Below are 16098 nucleotides of genomic sequence, written 5' to 3' on the forward strand. Positions count from 1 at the left end.
ATCTTTCACAGATCAGCAACTTTCTACTCACTACTGTTTCCGTCTATTAAAAGCGGAGTTTTACTACCTATTGTTCTGAAATACGGCATGATATTCCAGTACCCCTTAGTCTCCGTTTACCGTGTGCTACAGACTGTGCACGTTAAAGATCCCTCGACAGTTAGAAATCGAAAAAGAGCAGGCTAATGCCGCTGTCCTGGCAAAATTTCCCTCATTGCACCCTGCATGGCGTTGCCCGTCTTCATTAGCCCAAATGGTGCAGAAAAGTAGGACGTAAAACTCCATACATTTAATTTCATTTAGTCTCCGTTTAACAAAATCTTACGATCAACAACTGTCGTTAGTCGTAAGTGAGCTATTTTTAAATGCAAGATCCCAATATAAATAATTCTTACAATAAACAGTTGCTGTATCTGTGTGGAATATAAACTTGTGATTGGATGGTGAGACATTTTTCCTGGTTTCTGCCTATCATGAGTTATATGAATATGAATGAACTGATGAACTGCCAGTGGTAAGCTCAGTCACTTGAGATTATCGTCAACTAATCTAAAAGGCAGCGGCGGCTTCAAATGCCCTAGCCAGTGCTTTCAATATTCAGCGGGAGCCGCGGTGGCTCAGTGAGTTAGACGCTTGCTCGCTAACCTGAAGGTCCAGGGTTCAATCCCGGCATAGGTCGAGATAATACCTTCGGATTTTTCAACCCGGTTTCCCCCTGTCAGTGATGCAGGTAAGAGGGGCTGACATGGAAAAAGCGTCTAGTCGTTCGGATGGGACAATAAACCGAGGCCTCGTGTGCTACAGGCTGTGCACGTTAAAGATCCCTCGACAGTTGGAAATCGAAAAAGAGCAGGCTAATGCCGCTGTCCTGGCAAAATTTCCTCATGGCACCCTGCATGGCGTTGCCCGTCTTCATTAGCCCACAAGGTGCAGAAGAGTAGGACGTAAAACTCCATTTATTTCATTTCATTTTTCAATATTCAGCATGGTGGTGATTTTTATCCACATAATCACCAGTACATTTATATCAGATATCTACTGGTGATTTGTAGTACTATGTATAACTAGTTAGGTTGTATATTGATTAATAAAACTTGACATACAAACCAACTGTTTCTACTGAATGAGGTAATGTAATGTAATTAGGTATTGACAAAACAATTGATTTTTCACATCACAAATTACTTTTTACTTTAGACAGCCGTATTCAGCTTTCAACTACTGCAGTTGTAACAACACAGAAAGCAAAATTAAGACTCAGTAGAAATTTCAGAAGTCTGTTACAACAATATTTTAGATAATCCGCTGGTCACTAGTAATGAAATAGTCCATCAGTGTGGTATAGAGTTTAACTATTAACCTTGAAATTAAACCCTTTACATCCTTCTGTTTTATGCCAGACTTTACGACCTGTATCTGCACTGCTATACGAGGTGCAATGCTACCACTAAGACAATTTTGTCGAGATGATTGTTGAATTGAAAACACCCCAATCAATTAAACACTTTCTAGACCTCTCATAAATACTTTCAAGATTTGAAGGTCTAAGTCTGCAATGACGCTCTATCGCCCTATGTTAAGCTATTTTAAAACTTCAAGCACCTACGAAGGAAATAAGGACCGTCATATCTTCACCTACTACTGCGTTATATTTCTCTATGACGTTTTGTGCTCAAAGATTTATAAACTCAACAGAAAAGAACTTACAAATTACCATCTACTAGGACACTATATGAACATTTGTAACTTGAGACCCTGCCTTTCAGCTTACTGTAAAATATCAACACGTTCAGTCATTTCATCTTATAATCATACCGAGTCACTTTACAAAACATCGGAGAGTTAAATTCGTGGGTAATCAACCACGTTCCGTACAATGAGAAACCGGAAACTTTTCAAGGCAATTTAATAGAAACTGGCTTAATTTTTCCACATGAATCTTGTTAGCTGAGATTAAAAATACCAAGTTTCAACAATCGATACAGGGTGTCTTGTTAATGTAGAAAAACAAATGGACCTAATAGGTATGATCTTAAAATAGGGTGCCGATCAGAGTATATAAAGCAAAGTTTTCTGACGAAGTGCAAGATGAAAACTCTTGATAAAATCTAAGGAACTTATGAACGGTTGAGACGAAAAATAATATATACAATTCGATTCAACTATTAGTCAGTACCTTATCCTCTTCTAAACAAAATAGACCATTGACTTTGTTAAGAATGAACCAACGGCTTGTTATTTCCCAAAGAAAGACTGACTGTGGTAGATTCGAACCCACGCGACCGAGGGCTACAAACTGGGTTAGATTAGTTTTATGTATTTCAAGGGGGTTGTTAAAGAGATTAAGTATCATTATAAGACTAGACTGTTGAATATTGGTAATACTAATAGGTGATTAATGATATTTTACATATTAGAATATTGCATTAGACCATTGTAATAGTTGTGCGTCTATTTATAAACTTATATTACTTATTGGTGATTAATGATTAATCAAATTTACATGTTGTTAGCCTGGTAATATTATATAGTCTGTATAGCGCCCCCCCCAACCCTCCACACTCTGTCTATCACTCAACGTTGTTTTGAACTATTGGTCTCATAACTCTACTGACAAGAGTTCGCCTCTCTTTACATTTACTGGAATGTTTAGACTATATTTCAGGAGTTTTCAACCTTTTCCTTTCTATAACCAATGTATATCATGATAGATTGCATTACCCTTCTTCTATTATTAATCCTTACTATTTCGTGATATTCTCCCAGGTTTTCCCTGCAATCTTTTTAAGTTGAAGAATATAGGATGGCTGTATATAGTATAAATTAAATGATGATTGTCCACACATTTTATTCTAGACTACAGAGCGCCTTATTACCTCTCAAAAAATCATAAATTACCCCCTTGGCGTTAATACCCCCTAGTTGAAAACCCCTGCTATAGTCGATTAATAATAAGCTTGTCTCCTGTAGTGTAGTATAGGAACATTAAGCTGATTGTTCAGTGTTTATATTCTATCCACGACTCTATCTACACCACCATGATAAATAAAATCATAAACATACTCCAGTAGCACTACACCCTGATAAAACATATCTTACTCCGCGCACCTGCTCTCACTCTGTATCGTGAATATCAATTACCATTTAACACTAATTCTATTGTCTCATATACATTTCTCCACACCTAAAAAGGTTCCCAAAATTGCCTTATTACTTGTATAAAATCTAAGTACCACCAGTTCAGCTCACTCTGAAATGATTTTCATGTATACATGGGACATTTATGACTTATTTTTGGGCAAATTCCATCCACGTAAAACAACGACAATCCCTAACCACAAGATACCAGATGCTGGGATTCCTTCTTCCTCGGACATCGTCAAATTCCAGCAAATATCTTTCAATGACCCACTAAGATTTTAATGCAATTGAATTTCTTGAATCAAAATGTAACAAATGCAATACCTGCCAATAAACTAGAACATTGTCAAAAACTGCAAAATTGTATAGCAACTTGACTATTTCCCAATGGCAATGTTAATGGTTTTTGCCACTGTCCAAAATGGTGGCAACTATCTTGCAATGACTAAATTAGTGAATGGTGAATGCCACTGAGTGAGAAAAACAACAAAATTACAGGAACTATTTTCCAATGGTTCACTGGCTATGCGTGGTGTTTGCCCTTTCTCGTCGTCACTGCCAAGAACAACATAGAATAGTGAGATAAAAACAAGAATTCATTTCAATTGTTTTGGCAAACCTTGCCTTCAATAAACAAACACTTTCATCAGATATACAGAAAAAATAACTCGTCAACAAATTATAATGCTCAACAGTAATTATATAAATTGCAGGAATTACAGGGATAATTGTGGAATTTCGCACATTTTTGTTGAAATAGTAATAAAAGACAATCAGAATATTTTCACGAGTGTTTTTGTTCAAATTGGTAAGACGAATATTGGCAGAATATCACCAACAGTTAATGAAACAAGATTTCCATGTCAGTCCAAAACACAAATACAAACCTACAATCAATACACGAGGAACATACGATACAATCATGAACAATGTTAATACACATACCTGTTATTGTTAATTACCACAGCGATAAGACTACAGCAAGTCTAATCATGAAAACATACTTAGAATTCAACAAAATACATCATTCATTGTAATCCGCAATGATTTCATAATTTCCTTTAATTTAATTTCAGATTCGATTTGGTAGATGGCTATAAAAGTTTGCCATTGTATTGTAAATTTTCAAAACTGTTTTAGATTATATTAAATCAAAATTGAACATCGATTTTTTTTTATTTGTTTTGATCGATCAAATTAATGATAATTTCTCGTTTGTGTTGAGGATATTGTTTTCCGTTTCACGTTATTCGGATTAGACAGAATTGTTTAATGGGGAAAATTGCATTTTTCAATTATATTGAATTATAACCGTAATTCACCAGTAATTGTATTTGAAGCTGTTCTACATTAAACATAATAACATGATCTATAATATTGATTTGATAGTTGTTGTAATGATTTGTCATTGATTTGGAAAAATAATTAAATTAGTTTCTACTTAATCTAGAGTGTAATATCAGTTTAACTGTACTAGGCCTACGCTGCTTCTTTATGTGCATTAGGTCATTTGCTTTGTTACCGTACGTAAAAAATGGCGGTTGTGGGTTCTTATCTCGATCAGCGAGTGTAAGTCCGATGAGCTTGAATAAATCGTCTTTATTCATAATTCCAGTCGACTCAGTTGTAAATGGGTGCGGATGATTCGAAAAAAGTTTAGCAAAGGACCAGCTGTTAGAAGTTGTTCTCCTTATGAAATACTGTTGTTTCTGTCTTTATAACACCTATCGAGTTTGACAGTCTAATCCAAAATTCGATTGCCGTCAAAACACAAAATTGGCCCCATTGACCTCAAAAGGTAATGAAAAATGAAACGTATGAATTAGAACGTGTTTCCTCTACTCTTTTCGGTCTTATTCTTAACTTTGAACTAGACGATTCTTCCTTTATTCTGATCTGTCAAGTTAGTGATCAAGAGACGATTCTTTCTTTATTCGTGTTTGTCAGGCTAGCGATCTCAAGTTGCCTTTTCTACAGACAAATCGGAAGTCTGAAAACTGTGGAACTATTCATTACACTGATTGTCTTCTGTCTTCTGAATTCTAGGAGCCTGATCGATCAGTGGGATTCTACCGACAGTCTAAGATCGTAAATTAACCATTCTAGCATTTCGTTTCCGTTAACAGATATATATATTGGATAACTGGATCAATTAGTATTTGAATATGGAGGGGGATCGTTGTCAGAAGTATTCACAAAGTAAAATTTAAAACAAGGCATCGAACTAAATTCTTGGGAAAATCAGAATTTCTCTGGATCTGTGGACCTTTCTCTTAAATAGCAACAAGAAATACTTTCATTTTAATAATCTACAGAGCTTATATATTGTTTAATCCTATATTCTTGTACCAATTCAAACTAAGAGAAAGCTATCATTATATCTTAATCCCCGGCTGATGCTTCTTATTAGCATTATAACAGTGACACCATTTTAAATAGGGTATCACTTTAATAAAAATGGGAGAAATTCTCTCATTTAGTCGGCAATGATAATACATTTGATAATGTTCAAGGAATAGATTATTTGTTAATCTGTTTCACAAATACAATTAAGACACATTTGGACAATTAGAACCTAAACATTCCTAGGTCGAATCATCCCTAAGGTGAGACAGATTCTGATGCCACTGACAGTGCTTCCGAGATTAGAAACGGTGGCAGTTATCAACCTTTAGGATGTCGTGCATCCTGTCTACGAAGTCGTCCTTGATCGAACCTATTAGTATGGTAGGATGTGGAATATATCACCCCAGATCATATCGTTAAATATTGGTTAGTTCGACTGATTGTAACGACTTTATGGTAAAGAGCCAACAGTTCATCTTAGATAGACTCAAGAGATTATCAGTCAATTTATGTTATCTTTGTCCAATCCTCATCTGTCATAATAACATATAATAATATTAACCGGTAAAGTGGCAGTTTGCACCAATTTACAGAGTATATTTTGAAATATTCATAATGAAGATTTGGATAGAAGGCTGATGTTGAAATTCTAAAAATTGGACTGCATTTGAAGCAATGATGAAGTTCCAAATCAAGAACTACTCCCATAAATAGAATATTAAACGAAAACCATATATTGCTGAGAGGGAATTATTCATATAGAATAAAGCTGACAGAAGTTACCCCTTTAACAAAGATTTCTTCCTGTACTACGGTGGCTCACATACGACATATATCACTTTTTATTTTGAATTAAAAACTGCAAAATACAATAACAAAACATACATGCACATGCAATGTTGAACACTGGAAGCAAGAAAGGATTGGGCCCCAATTACTGTTTTGATAAAACCGACACATACCCCCTCTTTAACCATCAAACATCGTCCTTGGAATCTGTAGAACCGCATTATGTCAAAGGTTAATCACCTCGTTAATGAGCATGGCCAATTGGGATCAAAGATAGCTGAGTACTAAATTAATATAATGGAGACGGGAAAAGATAAGAAGTCGAATCGGCCATTGAAATCCCACGAGCAGAAGTTTTCAGCACGAATTCTTGACAAATGACAGATTACGACTTTACTGGAATTATCATATCATGATCCATAACATTGGAAACAAGAATGTTTCGACTTGAACAATTTGTCGGGAGCCGTGGTGGCTCAGTAAGACGCTTGCTCGCTAACCTGAAGGTCCAGGGTTCAATCCCTACAAAAACTACAAGAAATACTTTCAGAGTATAATTTTAATACTCCACAGAGCTTATATATTGGTTTAATCCTAAATTCTTGTAGCAATTTAAACTAAGAGCAAGCTATCATTATATATATCACTTGTTATATAGAGACTGATTGTAGAAGGAGATAGAATGATATTTGACTGATAATTGACAGTTTGAACTGATTGATTGTATTCTAGATATTAATTATTATATTATATTACTCTACTTATCTCTATACTACAGGACTGACTGGTTATTATCACCTATCAATATTACTTACACACAGGCATTCGGTTCATTCTGTCATTGATACGTGAAAATTAATACCATGATACGACACTGTTAAAAAGATATTGGTCATTTAAATATAAGTCGAGAGAGCCTGTGTACTGGTGAACCTTCAAATCTCATTATTCGCAATATAAACAGATATCTCATATTATCCTAACATAAATATTACAATTGAAAAGAGCCGCCCCATTCAAAGGTTTTGCTCTGTTATGCGAGGTCAAATGTCATCGTTAGTAAATATTTTTGGGGTGCAAAAAAACAAGTATACACTGGTAGGCAATATCATGAAAGTTTTGAAAATGAAATGAAATGAAAGTTTTAAAGTGGTATAAGAATCAAGAATTCGAAAGGGATCTAAACCCCATACAATTCTTAGCTTTGTACAAAGCTGTTATAGCTTGGATAGTAGAAACCAGTATATCTACTCCAGCAAGGAGAAAATTGTAAATAACATGTTTAATAGACATCCTCTTCTCTATTTCAGGTGAATCTAAAGCCAAGGATGAACTTGGTGCCAAATTTGAAGAATTCATTGATAAACATGGGTATGAAGGAGGTTCTGTGGCCGCCATGAAAAATGGACAGTTAGTGTACGCGGCAGGATTTGGAACGGATCGCTTTGATAACAAACTATCGGCCAGTTCTCTATTTCCAGTTTCCAGTGTATCAAAGTCTTTCACGGCGATAGCCATTATGCAGCTCGTTCAGAAGGGACTTTTAGGCCTGGACGAGAAGGTCTTCGGTAAAGAAGGCGTCTTACACATGATCCAACCGTTTCAGGATCTCAAGGATCCACGGATCTATGACATAACAGTGGATCATCTATTACATCATACTGCTGGTTGGGATCTGTCTAAAGGACCAATTTACGATCCTGTTATGAACGAACTCTACCTCAAAAGAGGTCACAAAGTGCCAGACATTCTGAAGACGATGGGCCACTCGGAACCATTGACGCCATCTGAAACCATGAGATACATGTTCTCGCAGAAGTTGGACTTTACCCCTGGCACAAAAATGGTTTATTCTAATTTCGGGTACATTATTTTAGGACGAATCATCGAAGAAGTTGCCGAAACCAGCTATGAGGATTATATAAAAACGAACATTTTAGTGCCTTGTGGAATGTGGCACACTCGAATTGGTGGCTACGACGATAATGTCGAGATCGTGAATCTGGGAACGAGCATGACGGACCCGGACAAGCCAGCTGACAGCTTCGAGGATCGCGACGTTTCTTTGTACGACATCTTGGATCCTCAAGATATTGATTCCGCTTTAGGATGGCAGTCTAACGTCTACGATCTGATGCGTTTCATGCGATGCTTAGACACGAACCACCATGGACAACTGCTTGAAGATGAATTCTTCCAAAAACTGCTTCTCCGACCAGTCGCAGCTCCAATTCAACATAGTGATACTTGGTATGGCGCTGGCTTTAAAATCAATTCTCACAGTGCTATTTGGACTCTAGCCGATCCACACACGGACGACCTTATTCTCTATCACAAAACAAAAGATGAATCCACACCAAAAGAAGCTCACGATGTTGACTCGTTCGTGTTTCTGATGAATGGAAAAGGTCTACAACATCTGAAGCACAAATCGCACGAATTGGTGTCATCTCTTAAAGCCGAGTCCGACTTTAACCTTTTCTACGCCGATCTATCGGACTTGTGTAATTCTACAGGCTATAGAGAGATGGTGGTCAAATACAAGCTAAATGAACATCATCTTGGTGCCTACATCAATGCCTTAAAACTGGAAAATCTCGACTTACAGTGGATTAGTGCTTCTAATATAAACCAAAACACTCACTTCACCATCATTTCAAAACCATTCGAACTCCCGCCAAAATATTCGCTGGACAAACACGACTACATTGTTCAACATGGGTTAATGGGGGATAAATTATTGAGGCAAAAGATCTTACTGGAAGGTCGGGGCTATAATATGACATTCCTTCAGAACTATAAAAGCATTTCACACGACTCGCGACATGCGTTTCTTGCCATTTTTAGAAAAGGTGCTTACGACAACAATACTCAAATGAAATTCGGTATTCACCACTTTCCGAGACCATATATGAAATTAATCGAGCTGTATTTGGAGAAGGGTTACCATCCTTTAGTTCAGAGTTACATCTTACACGAGGACGAGCAGAAAATATCCTTTATTCTGTTAAAACAGAACGATACGCCAAAAGTTAATTTTAAAATGTACTACGGGTTAACGACTCCAAAACTACAAAGAACAGTAAAAATAAACGCTAAAGCCGGACGCAAACTGTCTTACTTAGACGTCTCCAATCATTACGGGAAACCTAAATTCTCGGCAGTGTTTACAAGGGAGGAAGCGACAAAATGGTTGTTCCAATTAGGTCTATCAAAAGATAAATTAGAAACTTTGATAGTTCAGAAAGCGGACACTAATTACCATCCCAAATTAATCATTTCTTACCACGATAAAGACAAGAAAGATAAATTCGCCGTTTATTTGGAAAAATCATCAAATTTGTAATCTTTTATATTGTATGACTATTATTATTATGATTATTCTACATACCAGTAATCGTAAAAATCGAAAAAATCAGGATGGACAAAACCTTGCATGGGTCACAGAATTCGTATAAAAATTGGAGAGGATTTGAGAGATTTTAGTGAAGGAGCTATATATGGATCACGGAAGGGGCTGCTGAGTTGAGCTATCTTCTTAAAGAATGTATATTTTGTGTATATAACAGATGATTTTTTACAAATTTAATATAAATTGCAAAAAGATTGATTTTAATCTATTAATGAGAATTTCAGTTTTCAAATTTAAAGGTATCTAGTGTCTAAATTAGTCCGAAACATCGAAATAGAGGCTGGAATAGAGTCAGATGTTTCGTTTTATGTCTAAATATGTGTTTTACCAGCTAATTTACAATCGTGTTGAATTGTATGAGAACCATAAGTCAGATTTTTATTCCTTAAAGTGATATGAAATGGATGAAATTGAGCTATCAACTAGCATAGCAGATATTTAGACGGCTGCATTCACTTAAGCATTTAATGCGAACTGGAAATTTGAATAACGACAAAACAGCTATGTATGGAAGGGCATCAGTGCCAAAAGTCGATGCTAAGTAGAAATGTCTAATTCACTAATGTTATGTAGATAATACAGATATTTTGTGTTATGCCCTTCCATAGCTATGTTGGTATTTCGGGATCGTGATATTGGGACCAAAAATTTTTGCATTGTATTGGATGGTGTTCATATTGCTGATAATTTGTGTATATTATTTTATATTGTTAAAGTGCCTCATATACTTATAAACATTACTATTGTTATTACTACTGGTACTCAGTACTGCTGGTAACAGTAAGGCCGGGGCGAATACTAAAAATCTATTGTAATGCCCCCTACCAAACTTTTTATGACACTTTTACTTCCAAACTATAGCCAAAATTAGAATGACCTGTCTAACTATCGTCCAGGTTTTTCCAGAAACTAATAAGACGATTTAGACCTTTAAAACTCATTCCTTTGAGCTCTTGATATTCAAACAACGTGATCGCTTGATCTCTGGAACTGTTAACACACTTGTTTAGACTGGTTTGCCCTTTGTCCTTGAACCCTGGATTGTCTAAAAGATGGTTTTGGTAGGATAATAATGTGCCCTTCATGCTAGAACCTATGAACTGACTGCAGGTTGGTTGAAGCAAGGTCAGAATCCCCTCTCCTAGCACTGATTATCTGATTGCTTAGACAAGCTGACAATGTTGCCTTCATACTAGCTCCAAGGAATCGGATCAACCAAGAAGAATTAGGCAATGTCAAATGCGCCCCTCAAACTAGCACCCTGAAACTGTCGACAAGAGGGTTAAGACCACACTAGAATGTGACCTTCGTGCTAGCACCAAGGAATAAGATCTTCAAAGAAAATTTAGACAAAGTGTGAATGACATTATAAGATAAATCTGAGTCTAAGACGGATATAAAGTGAAAGTAAACTAATCGGATTACTGTATTAATAAGACCAATATTAATAGCTAGGTAAAACCATGACAGAAGGCGATTAGAACTTCAAACAATCAGCTATTGATTTCGTCTCGGACACTGTGTACAATCAAATAATGTCAAGACTAGTTGTCTTATATCTTTTCTTGAGGTTTAGGGATAGATAGGTCAGTTAGATAGGCGAGTTGTTCCATAGATCGGTGGGCTAGATATTGACTCAATGCCCTTGCTCTTTGAAAATGGTATAGGCTAATTCTGCATTCTGGGAAATAACCTTTGTTGCACACTGCATCTAAATTGGACGAATTGGAGAACGATCACTCATTTATAACTATAATGGCTATAAATATTTCATTTTCACTCATAATTTCAGGGCATTGGTTTTAGTGCAGGAGGGGTGGGTGGCATGAAAAGATTCTTTCCTGGCTTTGCCTCGCCACCCCCTTACAAATATTTTATTATTTTACATAGTCGAAGAATGACCTGTGGCTCCCCTGGAAAATTTTGTGGCCCCTGCACAGCACCTCTCATCCTATGTTTCCTAGGAACGCCACTGAATCCGAGAAAGATCGATGCCAAGACGTTTGACCATGGACCAGATGGTCAACAGGATCATTAACTGTAAGCCTTTTATGTGAAATATAGTTATTTCTTTCTTTTACTTTCTTAGAATTTTATTTTGTATTAAATTAGAGAAGAAACAAAGCGTAACAACTGTGCCATTATTTTGTTCTGTAAGGCTATATTGTATTATATCGTATCTAACGTATGATATTGATGATATATTATACTAATAAAAATTATTTTTTGTTGAAATCTTTCGAATATTCTTTATGGTCTGTGATCACTAGACATTGAAGCAAAGTTTTAGTAGCTGAATTTGACATTATATAGCCCGTTAGTCATGGCATTAAATTTCAAAAGATGGCAAGCAGAAAGGTCAGAAACAATATCTTATTTACTCGGCCAAGACCAAAAATTCATGCCTTAAACACTGAACTTTATGATGGGACCGCCCTTGGCGGTTTTGAGATTTTTCATTCCTCGTTATCTAGTTAGAATTGGGATGCATGCATTGGGCAACATATTTAAGAGAGATTTAATTTATTGAGGGGAAATAACTGCAAATATATTCAATGTTCCTAACCCACAAATAATTCATGAATCCTCTCTGAGTTGGTAAAACTCTCAGCAATAATTTACCTTATTGTAATGATAAGCCCCGCTAACAGATATTTCATAAATATAACAATGTCCTAATGTAGCTAGTATTTATGTTATAAACTTAAACCATAATATATTCAATTAACTAAACGCATGACAAACATCAGGACAAGAGAAGACATTGGTTGGTTGGTAGATGACTGACTGAAAGCTCCCTTAGTGTTTTTATAATGTGAACCTTTCTCGGAAATTAGTCAATCCCTCACTAAGGGGGACAACTCTTGGCTGCCCATCGTACGATTCGTATTACTTGAAGATTCGAACCTTAAATTAACTTTGATCATCATAAGATGAAAATCACCGAAGAAAATTTAAATCTGTCAACTCAAAAGAAAATTATGTACACGTAGAGTCACTTACCTGTAGGTGTTTAGCTCGATTTTAGTCCACAATCTTGATGTAAACAAACCCACGTGTGTTGGAAATTCCGGAAGTTGATATTGGTGGGGACCGGTTTTTGTAAGCTTAGATATTCAAGCATATTTTCTCTGTTTAGGTAGATACTATGGTAAAGGAGTAAAATATGACTTGATAGAGACAAATGACTTGATAATCAATTCATATGAATAAAAGCTACAATTCAATAAATTTAATATAAATATGATTTTTCACAATAACCGGTCCGTAATCGTCCTTGACCTCAGATGAAAACAACTTGGCGGCTTTTATCACTGCTTTTCCACGATCGTGAATTTCAAATGGCGAAATTAAGCGATAACTACTTCAGTATTGACGGAATTTTGTCCACACAAGAGAGGATACCATGTAAAGTTGAAATGCCTATCTACAGATTAGGTAAGATCGTGTTTAGATCTGTTTTTTGATACTTTGTCAACAAACTTCAAACTTGCGAAGAAAGAAGTGGGCGTGGTCTCATAGCAGTCGCCAGTCCATGTATATCAGTAACCCCTTCTCAAGTTCCAGTGTTCATATCTTCCTTGCTTTGTTGAGGGCTTACTTAGCTGTTTGACTACTTTGTAGCATAATCAAGTGTGTTGAGATCAGACCACCGTATATATTATAATAAATCATATGCAGTTTTCTACCTTTGTGTAGGCCTATTATGTCTGAGCAGGAAGTTTAGATAGGACCAGTATGCAACCCACATAAAAGGTACCTACCCTGACTTCATAGTGTGGTTTTAACCTAATTATTGTTTTATTCCAGGTTACCTAGACAGTAGTAGTGACAGTGATGATCTGGTTGCAGGAACAAAGTTAGAAATTCCCTACTGGATGGCCCGGGGGTTGTGTAGTCGACGTAGACAGATAGTCAGTATAGAGATGCCCAGACAATATCGTGAGGGGTATAGGGAAATCCTCACAGCTGATGCTTCAGTAGTGGACCTCCATCAGTTAGGGCCGTATTTCTATAATTTTGGTTCTGAGTTGTTAAATTTTGAGCACCCTGAAGTCAGTGACATTGCCAAGTCACTTCTAAAGGTGAGTTGAAAGTAGTGGCTCAACTAGGTGAATGGGCGCTCGTAGCCAGTAGGTTGGGAATATTATTTTAACCTTTGCTCTTCTGCATTTTGAAACCCCTCTTTTAGTCAATTTAATGCCTGTTGATAGTTTTGTCAGGGGATGGAGACCTTTTAGTGGTGGAAATCCCTGAACTTGGTTTAAACAGTCCCTATGATAGTTGAACCACTTATTAAAAGTATTGCCCTCTTACTTATCTCTTAGCTTTAAATACTTTGAGGACCCCGAAGGCCAAAAAGTGAGTTAAAAAGTACTTCATTCTTTAACACATTTGTTAAGTGATATAATGAAAATTTCCATATATTATTCTATTTTGGACTTGTCTCCATTTAATCAATAACACAAAAGATGCATTTTTTATTTAACAGGACCTTTGTACTACTAGTCATGAAGTAGCTGTCAAAATGAAATTTCCTTTTTTGTACACAAATTAGTGATTTTGTCACACATGGAGTATAATGTAGCTATAAAAATTAGCCGCCTTTATGGAATCCCTTTTGTACAATTTACGTTTGTTCCACTAAACATAACTGGCAGCCAATTTTGTCCTTAACAGGACTAATTGAGTGAAAAGGATATTGAAATGGTGGATTTGGACAGATTCGGCTATCAAATTAATTCATAAACCCTTGACAAATGTGCTATTTGCCTTTATTAGCCCACCCCAGAGTTTAAGTCTATGACCTAAACTCAATTTTATTTGTTTCTTTCAGACTTTACAAGCCAGGATTCGACTCATCATGGATTCTTCACAGAATTCTTTAAACGAAGATATTTCTAGACTCACCCAGAAACTCGACGAAACAGAGAGACATTTATTTATAGCCGGACAGAAAGGTTTGATTGACTTTCAGAGATGGGAGACTCGTGAAACAGAAAAACTTGTTACGTCAGACATGGTGAAAAAACATAGGAAAAGAAAGCGAGCTATTATGGAAGCTACGTAATTTGTTTGTGTTCATTTTCACTCTTGTTATTAATTGTAAAATAAATATAGTAATTTAATGAATTAGTTTGATGGAATATTTAGCATCATTGCAGATCGAAAGATATTAATGTACATCCTGGAACTCTTTTCATTGCTTAGTAAAGAGAGCAAAATGTTGTTTTAACTAGGAATCAGTCTTTTTCATGGTATGTCTCAAACTATCTGCTGCCCTCACAGTTTGACTGTAAAATGAGTGAGTAAACCTAGATGGTGTAAAGAGTGAGTAAACCTAGATGGTGTAAAGAGTGAGTAAACCTAGATGGTGTAAAGAGTGAGTAAACCTAGATGGTGTAAAGAGTGAGTAAACCTAGATGGTGTAAAGAGTGAGTAAACCTAGATGGTGTAAAGAGTGAGTAAACCTAGATGGTGTAAAGAGTGAGTAAACCTAGATGGTGTAAAGAGTGGGTAAACCTAGATGGTGTAAAGAGTGAGTAAACCTAGATGGTGTAAAGAGTGAGTAAACCTAGATGGTGTAAAGAGTGAGTAAACCTAGATGGTGTAAAGAGTGAGTAAACCTAGATGGTGTAAAGAGTGAGTAAACCTAGATGGTGTAAAGAGTGAGTAAACCTAGATGGTGTAAAGAGTGAGTAAACCTAGATGGTGTAAAGAGTGAGTAAACCTAGATGGTGTAAAGAGTGAGTAAACCTAGATGGTGTAAAGAGTGAGTAAACCTAGATGGTGTAAAGAGTGAGTAAACCCAGATGGTGTAAAGGGTGAGTAAACCTAGATGGTGTAAAGAGTGAGTAAACCTAGATGGTGCAAAGAGTGAATAAACCTAGATGGTGTAAAGAGTGAGTAAACCTAGATGGTGTAAAGAGTGAGTAAACCCAGATAGTGTATCTACATGGGATCAGCCCAAGTTTGTAAATAAAACTTACAACAATAACTATTGTCTTGAGTGTGCTATTTCTCAATGTTTAATTCCACACTTCCCACCATTCGTAGTGAAACAGGCCAGGTGTTCTGAAAACGTAAGCATGCTCTAACTGTCTTACAATAAACGACGAATCCATTAAATGAAGATTTCGGACTTTGGACTGATAGCCTGATTGTTTTCTCAGTGTGTCGAGCTATGTGAACACTTCAAATGTGTCATTAGGAGATCCGAAGGAAAAGCATTCTCTGAATGACTCCAACACCCTAAAAGCTTCCTTAAAGATCTCTTTAGTAATTACGTAGATCTATGCCTGTCATAACCCTGAAAGCTATATTGAACAACGCTTTTGGACTGAATCGGACAATAAGATAGGGTAAGCACGCCGCAACTGGCTAGCAAGATCTACAGGGTGTTCAATAGG

The 16098-nt window shown here is 36.3% G+C and overlaps 2 protein-coding genes across 2 annotated transcripts; both read left to right on the forward strand.

The window, feature by feature from the left end:
- Nucleotides 1–3528: 3528 nt before the first annotated feature.
- Nucleotides 3529–10427, forward strand: LOTGIDRAFT_233805 (hypothetical protein; the record flags this gene model as incomplete). The annotated part of the gene is made up of 2 exons (XM_009060696.1): nucleotides 3529–3601; nucleotides 7587–10427. The coding sequence occupies 2 exons, from the start codon at nucleotides 3529–3531 to the stop codon at nucleotides 9620–9622; spliced, it is 2109 nt and encodes a 702-aa protein (XP_009058944.1). The 3' UTR covers nucleotides 9623–10427.
- Nucleotides 10428–13029: 2602 nt separating this feature from the next.
- LOTGIDRAFT_217974 (hypothetical protein) lies at nucleotides 13030–14772 on the forward strand (the record flags this gene model as incomplete). The annotated part of the gene is made up of 3 exons (XM_009060697.1): nucleotides 13030–13126; nucleotides 13499–13773; nucleotides 14526–14772. 3 exons carry the CDS (start codon nucleotides 13030–13032, stop codon nucleotides 14757–14759), a joined length of 606 nt encoding a protein of 201 aa, XP_009058945.1. The 3' UTR covers nucleotides 14760–14772.
- Nucleotides 14773–16098: the final 1326 nt, after the last annotated feature.

The sequence above is a fragment of the Lottia gigantea genome, assembly GCF_000327385.1.
Source record: "Lottia gigantea unplaced genomic scaffold LOTGIsca_44, whole genome shotgun sequence".
Taxonomy (NCBI): Eukaryota; Metazoa; Mollusca; class Gastropoda; family Lottiidae; genus Lottia; species Lottia gigantea.